The sequence below is a fragment of the Galeopterus variegatus genome, unplaced genomic scaffold (genome assembly GCF_000696425.1).
Source record: "Galeopterus variegatus unplaced genomic scaffold, G_variegatus-3.0.2 Scaffold7414, whole genome shotgun sequence".
Taxonomy (NCBI): domain Eukaryota; kingdom Metazoa; phylum Chordata; class Mammalia; order Dermoptera; family Cynocephalidae; genus Galeopterus; species Galeopterus variegatus.
The window spans coordinates 90075-103459 of record NW_007733525.1 but is presented as its reverse complement, the minus strand read 5'-3'; the positions used below and the strand labels follow the sequence as shown (position 1 = coordinate 103459).

Genomic DNA, 13385 nt, shown 5'->3' with positions numbered 1-13385 from the left:
ATTTGGACTGATGTGCAGAATCATAGCCAACTAAAGTTCATTAATTTTTTTTCTTATAATTCTTATGTACATTTGTTTCATTCTGATAATAGCTTCCTCTCTTAGGGACTGAAATTATGCCTGAAATTAACATTGGGGTCATTGACCAATTATTAGTATCATTATGTTTTTCTTTCATAGAATATCCAGTTTAAGTGTGGTACACCTTTACAATGTACTGCCAGATAGAAAGAAAAGGAATATGACTGTAGAGACAGAAAAAACTTGGAAAAGGGCAAAGAAAACATCCCAGAAATAAAACACTCTCTTGACTTGAATGGCATTTTGCTACATGTAATGATTTTCAAAAATAACATGTCTTTCAACACTCTTCTTCCAAATAGTGAAGCCTAATTCCTCTACCCCACCTTGGTTGGGTGCTGGACATAGTGTCTCACTTCTAAGGACTAGATTTGGCTGACATCATAGTGTGTGAGTAGATCACAAATGGTATCGAGGTTTCCTTCCCTCGCTCTCAGGTAACCTTACTACCACAAAGGACACTGCAGACATTAGGGAGGTCGTTGCAGATGCCAGCACTGCTTGTACCCCCTCAAGGCAAGCCCACTGCCACCAAGGACACCACAGACATGAGGGATACAGCTGGAGCCCACCAAAGCCACTGCCAAAGTTGCCACCATAAGGACAGCCAGCCACCACAAAAGTAGCCATAGCAGCCAGTCCCTCTGTGCAGGAAAACTGCAGACCACTCAACTGGCCAAGGAGAGTCACCAGGAGAGCCTGGGGAGGAGGTGAGCAAGCGTAGACATGCAACCCATTGGACAAGCCCACATGGGTTATTATGTTACCTCTCACAGTAGCACACCTTGGGGTGAGACTTACATGGGCAGCCCACATGACTCCCTTCATCTGGAGGGTGACACACGTAGAAAACCTTGAGGGTGCAGAAACTCACGATAGCCAAAGTAAGGAAGAAAATTCACAGTGAAACTATCAGGATCATGGGAGGCTAGCCAGGGGGCCAACAAGCTGGCCCAGGGTCACCTACCCAAATCAAAGAGTAACAGGGTACCCAGGTGCTTCTCCCAAGAATTCAACATCTCTCCCACATCCTTGATGACTGAACACAGCATCAATACATCATCAATGAATCTTTAAGTGCCCAAGTGCCTAGGCCATGGAGGCACTCACATGCAACTCCAACACTGAATACAGCCAAAGTACCCAAGCAGAGACTACACCACTGTGTCTACCTGGAGCCAATAGTAAAACACCTACTCAGTGGTTAATACAAAACACATCTACAGGAGTCTGTCTTCTCAACACCAACTCTAAAGTAATAGAAAAAGCATCAGCTCTGCCAGATGACTAGACATCAATGTAGAAATACTAGAAATAGGAACAAACAAAAAAATATGAATCCACCAAAGGAATTCAATAACTCTCAAGTACTAGACCCAATAAAGCAGGAAATCCTTGAAAGGATGGAAAAGGAATTCCAAGTAACAATCATGGAAACTCAGTGAGATAAAGGAAGACACCATCAGACAACACAATGAACTGGACTAAACTATACAGGATATGAAGTAGAAAATTTACAGAGATTAATACTTTAAAAATGAATGTACTAGAAATCATTGAATCAATGAAATAAAAAACAAAATTGAGAGTTTAAGCAGCAGAATAGATCAAAAAGAAAGAATTATAGACTTGAAGACAGTTTTTCTGAAATAATGCAAGAAGACAAAAAATAAGAAAACAGGAATTTTAAAAAATGAAGAAAATGTAAGAAAGATAGCAGAAAACCTTAACTGCATATCATCTGAATCATGGGTGTTCCAGAAGGGGAGGAGAAAGGAGAAGGTATTAAGAACATATGCAATGAAATGATAGTGGGAAACATCCAAGGTATAGGGAGACACAAGTACCTTCAGATTCAGGAGGCTCAAAGATCCCCAAACAGATTCAATCCAAAAATGTCCTCCCATTGTACAAAGACACTTTATAGTCAAACTGGAAAAACTCAAAGGCAAAGAGAGAATTCTAAAAACACCAAAACAAAAGCATCCAAGTCACCTATCAGGAAGTCCTCATCAGACTAACAACAGACTTCTCAACAGAAACTGTTCAGGACAAAAGAGAATGTGATGATATATTCAAAATATTGAAAGGAGAAGCAAACAAGCAAACAAAAAAACTGCCAACGAAGAATACTATACCAAGCAAAGCTAAACTTCGGAAATGAAGAAAAAGAGGTGTGTTTCCCAGACAAATAAAAGCTGCAGGAGTTCACCACCACACAACCTGACCGAAAAGAAATTCTCAAAGGAGTCCTGTATCTGGAATCCATAAAACAATAATCACTACCATAAATACACAAGAAAGAACAAAACCCATGATGGAACAAAATAGCAAACAAGAATGAAAGAGAAACTGTACCTCACCACCTCAAAAAACCAAAAACACCAATAACACACAATAAAAAGGAAAGAAACAAAAGATATTTAAAACATCCAAATGAAAATTGATAAAATGCCATGAGTAAGACAATACCTTTTAATAACAGCACTAAATGTAAGTAAATTAAATTTTCACTGAAAAGAAAGATTATCTGATTGGATTAAAAAGCTGGAACCAAACATAAGCTGTCTACTCACCTCACCTGTAAAGACACACGCAGACTAATAATGAAGGAATGGGAAAAGATATATCACTCAAATGAAAATAAAAAGTGAACAGTATAATTTACTCTTATATTGGATAAAATGCAATTTAAACCAAAAAGCATAGAAAGAGAAAAAGAAGGCCATTATATAATGATAAAGGGATCTATCCAGCAGGAAGACATAGCGATCATAAATATATATGCACCCAACATGGGAGTACCCAGATATGTAATGCTAAAGCACACACTATTAGACCTAAGCAAAGAGATAAAGCCAAATGCAAAAATAGTTGGAGGCCTGAACATCCTTCTCTCAACATTGGACAGATCATCTAGGCAACAAATCAACAGAAAAACACTCCATTTAAAACACACTTTAGACCAATTGGGCTTGGCAGATATCTACAGACTATTTCATCCAACAACTACAAAATATACATTCTTTTCATCAACATATGGAACATTCTCCAAGATAGACCACACTTTAGGCCACAAATCAAGCCTAAACAAATTTTTTTAAATTGAAATTATTTCAAGTATCTTTTCAGACAACAACAGATTAAAACTAGAAATTAATAACAAGTGAAACTCTGGAAACTATACAAACACATGGAAATTAAACAGCATGCTCCTGAATGACCTATGAGTCAAAGATGAAATTTAAAAAGAAATGAAAAAATATTGAAACTAATGAAAATAAATATACATAAAAACAAANACACTATTAGACCTAAGCAAAGAGATAAAGCCAAATGCAAAAATAGTTGGAGGCCTGAACACCCTTCTCTCAACATTGGACAGATCATCTAGGCAACAAATCAACAGAAAAACACTCCATTTAAAACACACTTTAGGCGCACTGCTATAGTGCGCCACTTGGGAAGCGCTGTGGCGCTCCCGCCGAGGGTTCGGGTCCCACATACAGACTGGTTCCCACTCACTGGCTGAGCGAGGCGTGGGAGCAACATCGAGGGTTGCGATCCCGTTGCCGGTCCCGGTCCGGTGCGGGCGCGACACTGAGGGTTGCGATCCGTTGCCGGTCACGAAAAAAGACAAAAAGGAAAAAAAAATAAAAAACACACTTTAGACCAATTGGGCTTGGCAGATATCTACAGACTATTTCATCCAACAATTACAAAATATACATTCTTCTCGTCAACATATGGAACATTCTCCAAGATAGACCACACTTTAGGCCACAAATCAAGCCTAAACAAATTTTTTAAAATTGAAATTATTTCAAGTATCTTTTCAGACAACAACAGATTAAAACTAGAAATTAATAACAAGTGAAACTCTGGAAACTATACAAACACATGGAAATTAAACAGCATGCTCCTGAATGACCTATGAGTCAAAGATGAAATTTAAAAAGAAATGAAAAAATATTGAAACTAATGAAAATAAATATACATAAAAACAAAACCTGTAGGATACAGCAAAAGTAGTACTAATAGGGAATTTTATTGCAATAAGCACTTACATTAAGAGAATAGAAAGATTTCAAATAAATAACCTAATGCTATATATCCAAGAACTAGAAAAACAAACAATATAATCTCAAAATTAGTAGGTAGAAAGAAATCATTAAGATCCAAGAAGAACTAAATGAAATAAAGACTCAAGAAATGATATAAAAGATCAATGAAAGGAAAGTTGGTTTTTTGAGAAGATAAAAAAATAGACAAACAGTTATTTAGGGTAACTAAAAAAGAACGGAGAAGACCCAAATAACAAATATCAAAAATGAAAACGGAGACATTACAATCAATGCAACAGAAATACAAAGAATCATTAGAGACTACTACAAACAACTAATGCCAACAAATTTGAAAACCTGGGAGAAATGGATAAATTTATGGACACATACAAACTGCCAAGACTGATCCAAGAAGACAAAGAAAAGCTATGGGCCGGCCCGGTGGCGCACTGCTACAGTGCGCCGCTTGGGAGCGCGGCGGCACTCCCNAAAAAAAAAAAAAAGAAAAGCTAAACAGAGCAGTAAAAAGCAATGAGATTGAAGCAGTAATCAGCAGTTTCCCAACAAAGAAAAGCCCAGGACTGGATGGCTTTACTGCTGATTTCTACCAGACCTTTAAAGAGAAATTAATATCAATTCTCTTCAAACTGTTCCAAAGAATTCTATCAAACTCATTCTATGAAGCCAACATCACCCTGATACAAAACCAGACAAAGATACAAAAAATAAATAAAACAACAGGTGAATCAATGTCTTTGATAAACATAGATGCAAAAATACTCAGTAAAATATTAGCAAATAGAATATAGCAACACATCAAAAAAATTATACACCATGATCAAGTGGGATTCATCCCAGGGATGCAAGGATGCTACAACATATGCAAGTCAATAAATGTGACACGTTAACAAAATCAAGGACAAAAACCATATGATTATTGCAATAGATGCATTTGACAAAATTTAACATCCCTTCATGATAAAGACTTAGCAAACTAGATATAGAAGGAAAGTGCCTCAACACAATAAAAGCCATATATAACAAACCCACCAACAATATCATCCTGAGTGAGGAAAAGATGAAAGCTCTTCCCTTAAGAATGGGATAAGACAAGGATGTCCACCCTTGCAACTCCTATTTAACACACTATTGGAAGTACAAACGAGCACAATAAGGCAAGAGAAAGAAATAAAGGATATCCAGATTGGAAAAGACAAAGTCAAATTGTCCCTGTTGCAAATAACATAATCCTATATAGAGAAAAGCCTAAATACTCTACAAAACAATTATTAGAGTTGACAAACAATTTTAGTAAAGTTGCAAGACAAAAAATCAACATGAAAAGACAGTACTGTTTTTATACTCCAATAATGAACTAGCAGAAAAATAGGTAAAGAAAGCTAGCTCATTTATAAGAGTCACACACACACACACACACACACACACACACACACACACACACACACACACATCCAAAAAACAAACAAACCGCCCGGTGGCGCACTGCGCTGGTGCACCGCTTGGGAAGTGCGGAGGCGCTCCCGCCGAGGGTTCGGATCCCACATACAGACCGGTTCCCGCTCACTGGCTGAGCGAGGCGCGGGAGCAACACCAAGGGTTGCGATCCCGTTGCCGGTCCCGGTCCGGTACGGGGGCGACACTGAGGGTTGCGATCCGTTGCCGGACACGGAAAAAGACAAAAAAAAAAAAACAAAAAACAAACAAACAAAAAACTCTGGGAATCAATCTAACCAAAGTGAAAGATCTCTCCAATGAGAACTACATACCGCTGTTGAAAGAAACTAAAGGGGACACAAATAGATGAAAAGACATCCATGCCCTTGGATTAGAAGAATTAACATTGTGAAAATATTCATACTACCCCAAGTAATCTAAATATTCTTTGCAATCCCCAATACAAATGACATCTTCACAGAAATAGAAAAAAAAAATCCTAATATTCATATGGAACAACAAAAGACCCCAATTAGCCAAAGCAATCCTGAGCTTAAAAAATAAAGCTGGAGGCATAACATTACCTGACTCCGATTTATACTACAAAGCTCTAACAGCCAAAACAGCATGGTGCTGGCATAAAAACAGACATGTGGATCAATGGAACAGAATGGAGAACCCAGACTTCAACCAGGTACTTACAGCCAACTGGTCTTCAACAATGGTGCCAAGAGAATCTAAATATTCTTTGCAATCCCCAATACAAATGACATCTTCACAGAAATAGAAAAAAAAATCCTAATATTCATATGGAGCAACAAAAGACCCCAATTAGCCAAAGCAATCCAGAGCTTAAAAAATAAAGCTGGAGGCATAACATTACCTGACTCCGATTTATACTACAAAGCTCTAACAGCCAAAACAGCATGGTGCTGGCATAAAAACAGACATGTGGATCAATGGAACAGAATGGAGAACCAACTGGTCTTCAACAATGGTGCCAAGAACATACACTGGAGAAAAGACAGCCTCTTCAATAAATGGTGCAGGGAAAATTGGACATCTATATGTAGAAGAATAATACTAGACCCATACCTCTCACCATACACCAAAATCAATTCAAACCGGATGAAACATTTGTAATGAGGAACATTCTACTAATATTGATTTGGTCTTAACATATTGTACACAAATGCTGACAGTCACCTCTACAACCCGTAAATATGTATAATCAATTATGTTTCAAGTGTAAAATAAAAAATAATCCAAGTAAATAAATAAATAAAATATCTACTTGAAAATCTTGGTCATAACATATTCCAAAAAAGGCTGAAACTATTTGGTATGCTCGAGGAACTGTTATTTTAAACAACGCCTTGTAAATAAGACCTAATTCTTAATAGCCTGTGGTGACTTCCTGAGCCATGACCAAAACAAAAAGGAAGCAACCATTGTTCTTACAAAACTAGGCATGTGAATGAAGATGACACATCACACTGAAAATCTACTACTTGGTCCCCAGTTTAATATTTATTATTTTTGTGTGTGTGTCTTTTTCGTGACCGGTAAGGGGATCGCAACCCTTGGTGTGGCGTCACCCACACCACGCTCAGCCAGTGAGCGCCCCGGCCACTCCCATATAGGATCCGAACCCGCGGCAGGAGAGCCGCTTGGCTCCCAGCACCGCACTCTCCCCAGCGCGCCACGGGGCCGGCCCCCCAATTTAATAAAAAGGGAAAACAAATAGAAAGCTGGTTTTATAAATTCTTGTTGGCTATCGTTGTGGGGCGAATGCACAGAGGAATTCAAGACCTGCGTCAGTTGTAGTTTTATAGCTCTTTATTTTAGTGTTGCGGCTCTTTCTTCAGTGTTATAGCACTTCATTGCTTGCAAGCAAGGAGGACACTGGAGGGCGGAAAACTCCCAAGCCAGTGTCTCCCATAACGAAGGAGACTACCCCCTTATACGGCCTAAATTCCCACCCTTCTTTCTCCTAGGTTCTCATTCAAGTCCTCTTATGTAAATGAGGGATGCTGTCCTGCTAATTTGGATTGGCTGTTTATGGGACACAGTCTGTTGGTCACTTTAGGAGCCTGATTTGCGTCTGGCCCCTGGGGGAGGGGTGAGAGACTGCTGTTATCTCACAGAAGGTGGGCCCAAGGGGCAAGCAGGGGCTCGAGTTTCCAGTGGAGCATAAAGTTTCTAAAACAGTTTCTCAAGTGGAAAAGGGAAAGGCTCAACAATTAAAAATGCTTAGGGTCCCCTGCAACACTATTATTTTTCTTTAGTGATGAAGAGCACTTTGTAAAGAATGTTCACTCTTAACAGGGCAGAAGCAATTTAGGAAATGCTAAAATGTTATGTCTAGTTGAGTAAAGCCGGTAGTGAGAGTATTCTAAACAGTCATCTCAGTTTCTCAATTTAGTATTCAGTGTTCAATGTGAACATAAAAACAGAGGCAAATACTGAATTATACATGAATATTAATGATGCCTACTCTGATGAGTAAAATTCTGTTAGGTATGGTAGACTGGTGGAATTTATTGACATTTCAAACTAGTTTAGCTTCAGAGTTTATTTAGCAAACAAGGAATAAAATAAAACTTCCATATCCACTGAAAATGTACAAAATTTTTCTCTAAAGTCTAGTGCATTATATGTGTTTTTATGAAATTATGAGGCTGACCTAAGCATTGCTTTAAATACCAAAGTTGTGCTTTTTCTGTAAGGAAATAGCCAGATTTACAGCCATTTTCACTACATCATATAAAGAGCTTGCCACAGATTGGATGCTCCCCCCAGCCTCAGCGAGGATTAATCCCCGCTGTAACTGTTGAGGGTGGGGAATCTTATTATGGTAATGGAAAAGTGGGGCCTTGAAGAGGTGATTAGATTGTAGGACCCTGCCCTAGTGAATGGATTAATAATGGTGGTCAGGGGAGTGCTTTCAAAGGAAGGTGCATGAGGGATGATCACTCTTGCTGCTCTGCCATCTTCTGCCATGTGAGACCCCTGGGTCACTGTTGCCACCACCGAAACTCTCACCAGATGTGTTCCCTGGACTCTGGACTTCCTAGCCTCTGAAACTGTAAGCAATACATTTTGTTTTCTTATAAATGACACAGTTCATGTATTTTGTAATAAGCAACAAAAATGGACTAACACAGTGCTGCACTAGCAGAAATTGATATCACATTAAAGCAGACATTGATGAAAAATAAAACAGAAGTAAAACAAGTAAACTGGAATTAATTATGTAAATGAAGTTTAGAATACTTTTAAAAATTATCACATATACTTTGCTGCACAGTATTTTAATGTTTCAATTTCCACTTTGTAACCATTTAAACAGTTTAAACTCGGCATCGATTCTTCATTTTTAAAAATTAGCCAGAAATAGAAGAAATCTCCCTTACATGACAAGTGATACCTACATAAAACCTCAGCAAACCGTATATAAATTGTGAAACATTAAAAGCATTCCCATAAAGTAATAAAAGACCAAAACCTTTATGTAAAAAAAAGATATTTGATATGATTGGTCACGTTAACATTATTTCAAACTCTTTGCCAATAAAACGATACTTTATTTTAAAATACTAATTGTAATATTTATATATGTAAGAAAATGATTATCTAGCTAGTTTAAAAAGTGGCTGAATACAAGGTTTACAAGCTAAAAATCATGCTATAACATTTTATTAAATATAACTGAATAAAGGCTCAATCTAACAAAAAAGCATTAAGCACATTTGAATAAAATTTTTAAAATATTACTGAAGGATTTAACTTTGAAAATCTTTATTTTCCAAATTGTAAGACTTTCAGGACAGAGGTTTTGTGTTATTTCCTTACATTCTTCAGTGCCTACAGGCTATGCTGCAGGCAATCAATCAAAATTTGTTGACTTAGTGAAAAGTTTTGGAAAATTATGAATGACAGGTAAATTATTTGGTTTAAAAATGTTGATCAAATATCTGTCACACAACTGGTTACCTATCATGAACTAGGAAAGCAAACTTCTAATAATAATCTTTTAAATTTATTGAGAAGCAGTGATAGAATTAAATTTAATTATGAATCCAGAAATTGTCTTACTGATACCAGAAAAAAACTCTGACATTCATATTCACTACACCAAAAGACTGCTCTCTGAGAATATATCTTACACACAACTACAGGGAAAAAAATCCTAGTGAACAATTTAGATGTTGCAAGTATTATATATTCAATTTTCTTTCAAATTGACATAATATTTTCATTCTGATAGTGCGGATGATGCCTGTCTACAATACATTTTAGGTCATGACACTGCCAGTTGTAAGTGATAAATTTTTCTTTATGAGAGTTAAAATTATATCTAAAATAAATCCTATCATTACATGATTTGAAAGTTTTTATTGACTATGTATATTCACATACTTAATACTTTCACATAAAGCAGTTTGTGAAACTTCTAAGAAAAAAAAAAGCTAAATTACATTTTGTGATAATTACAAGAGAAATGATTATGCCAGATTACAGTTTTAAAAACATTTTTTAACTATATTCACATACTTAATACTTTCACATAAAGCAGTTTGTGAAACTTCTAAGAAAAAAAAAAAGCTAAATTACATTTTGTGATAATTACAAGAGAAATGATTATGCCAGATTACAGTTTTAAAAACATTTTTTAAGATATTTTCTTAGATTTTTCATTAAATAAAGTTATAATGAATACTCAGATGTGTCATTCAAATACTTATATATTTTAAACGTAACAATGTCTAAACCACTCAAATTCTAAGCTACAAAATAGTAACTAAAACAGTTTATAGACCAAACTTGTATTATCACCGAGAAAAGCAATTTTAGCAAATGTTTCATAAAATAGTTATAGAAAACAAGTCTTACTCTTTTAATCTTACCTTCTCCTACACAAACAGCCCATAACATAAGCCAAATAATCTTTGCTAGAAGTTTCATTTTTTGGATATTTTAGGGATATATTTACTAGCTAACACTGCTCACAGCATCCAGTTCTCCTCTGCTAAAAATTGTGATTAATGCAGGAAAGTATTTTCTCTAAAAGGAAGTTGAATGCCCCACCCATCAGAAACTTTTGCAAAGTAAACAACAAAAAAAATCCACTACAAGCTCCAGCAGTGCTAGAGTTTGACCTGATTTTGGCTGTACTCCCACTGAAAGTTAATGCTGTTATCTGCTCTTTGATTGTTCTTATAAACCCAGGCGTGTTCTCCTTGGAACACGTTTAGATTCTTTAAGTGTGCAAAGCAGCAGCTAGGGATATCCCCTGGACTTCATAAATCCTCCAATTATTCAGACTTCATTAAAGAGCTCTTCAATAATGGAAGCTCTTTTTAAGAGCATTTACAGGAGCCTCTGAATGCCTGGAGTAAATATTTTAGCAGCTGAGACACATGATGTTTTAAGTAAAATTAAACTCATTTCAAAGGAGTGAAATACAATTTTTTTAAAAAATCATTTACAGAACTTCAGTTTAGGCAATGTTTTCACAGTCAACACTCAGACAACATGAGTGAACTTTACCAAGAATGAAGTGCTGGCTGGTTACTGGGCTTGATCTGGAATGGTCTCAAGAGTACTTGGATATTACAGTGCAGTTTAAAAGATTACACCTGAGCCAAGATTACGAAGTATAGGAAAGTGTAGAGACTATTTTAGAAGTAATAAGAAGACCAGCACAGAAGCAGTGATTTTGCACAAGGCACTAGGGGAAAAAGAAAGAGGAGCTGTGAATAAGAAGAGGTTTGAATTCCAGATCAAAAAATTTTTAATTATTTTATAGGCAATAAAACATATTCGATATATCTAATTAAGGAACAGGAATGTAGGTGAGGTAGTATTTAAGTAGCATTGTTTTGGCAGTTGTTTTGGAAAGGATAGAGGAAAAAGGACTCAGACAAATGGATACAAATTAAGCAAATTACTGAACGAATTCATAATACAACAATTATACAAAATCTCAACCTGAAGAAAAGGAGGGGAAACTGATAATTATAGTCAGAGCTTGATTTCCTGAGAATCTAATGAAGTTTAAGCTCCAGACCTCCTCATTTGAACAGACCTCCTCAAGGACCGGAGGGGGCCCCTAGTGATGTTTCTGCATGGTCACATACATTTCTGTAGAAACTGAAAAAACATCTTCATTGAAAGAGAATAAGCTATTGTTTTATTCTACTCGGATTTTCCATTCATTATACTTTTACTAATCAGTTGACTTTAGAGAATCAGGTATTTAGAGGATTCAACTAAAAAGTTACACACAGAATGCTTTTAGTTTGAGATTAGTGGGGTATAATCTGTAGTCACAGTTGTACATAATTTGGTAACTGATGCCATCCATGTGTAAGAATGGCTTCTAGGAACATTCTTACCACCACCGTGCCACATCAGTTGCCCTCAGTTGCAAAGAGGTTGGGTCTGTAGACCTAGCACGTATGAATATGTTGCATGTTGCCTGGCACCAGAATTCTATAGGTTTTGAAAGAGAAATAGCATTTAAAAATGTGGAGCCTATCATGAGATATATAAAAGTTTTAGATGATTCAATGCTCACTGACGCCTAGTGTGAATGAAAGTTTTTTCACGTCATGCATGATATATTGACATCAATGAAGATACCGTAAAACTTATAATGCGTCTTCAAAATAAGATGATTCAATGCTCACTGACGCCTAGTGTGAATGAAAGTTTTTTCACGTCATGCATGATACATTGACATCAATGAAGATACCGTAAAACTTATAATGCGTCTTCAAAATGGAGACATTGAGAACAAACTAGTTTACTAAACTGCGACTGAAAGAGTATTTGATATTAATTCTATCCTAAGAAATCTTTTAATGCCCTGAAATCTCAGAGTCCATTTTATCAGGGAAATTTGACAGAATTTTTCCAAAATTTGAGAACAATCCTAAAAATTTATAGATATTACAAGTTATAAGTGGTGAACCTGAAATGACTTGCAATATTTATATAACAAGTTGCAAATTTGAACCAAACATGCTAGAAGAAAGACTGAATTTTTAAAAATTTTATCTATATTGGAAATATAGCAAATTGATGTTATTTGAGGAAATAACCAAAAGAGTATTCAGCCAAAAATATAAAAATTGAACGTATCATAGAATTTATTAGATAACTAATATTATATTATGTTTCTGTGATATCTCATTACAGTTTTCATTTGCATTTTCCTGATGATTAGTGATGTTGAATATTTTTTCATAAACCTATTGATTTGTATGTCCTCTTCTGAGAAATGTCTGTTCAGGTACTTTGCCCATTTTTAAATCAGGCCATTTGTTTTCTTGCTATTTATTTGTTTGAGTTCCTTATATATTTTGGGTATTAATTTTTTATCAACTGTATGGTTTGCAAATATTTTCTTTCATTTTGTAGGTTATCTCTTCACTGCATTACTTTTTTCCTTTGCTGTGCATAAGCATTTTAGTTTAATGGAATTCTATTTGTCTAATTTTGCTTTCATTGCCTGTTTTCATATTTTAAAAAAATATTGCAATGTTGTAGAACTTTAACCTATGTTTTCTTGTAGTAGTTTTACAGTTTCAGGTCTTAAATTTAAGTCTTTAATCCATTTTAGGTTGATTTTTGTATATGTTCTGAGATAAGAATTTAATTTTATTCTTCTGCACATGGATATCCAGTATTCCTAATAGAATTTATAAAAGAGACTGTCCTTTCCCCATTGTATGTTCTTGGCTCCTTTGTCAAAATCAATTGGCTATAAACGCATGG

General features: G+C 35.8%; 1 protein-coding gene across 1 annotated transcript in view; it reads right to left on the bottom strand.

Annotated features, from left to right (window-relative positions):
* The window catches only part of LOC103607431 (complement factor H-related protein 3-like), a gene marked incomplete at its 3' end in the record, with an annotated part of 14107 nt that extends 3495 nt beyond the window's left edge, over positions 1–10612 (bottom strand). Inside the window, exon 1 of the mRNA XM_008591933.1 lies at positions 10511–10612. Within this exon, the coding sequence (XP_008590155.1) occupies positions 10511–10568 (58 nt within the window). The remainder of the gene's footprint in view (positions 1–10510) is intronic.
* Positions 10613–13385: the final 2773 nt, after the last annotated feature.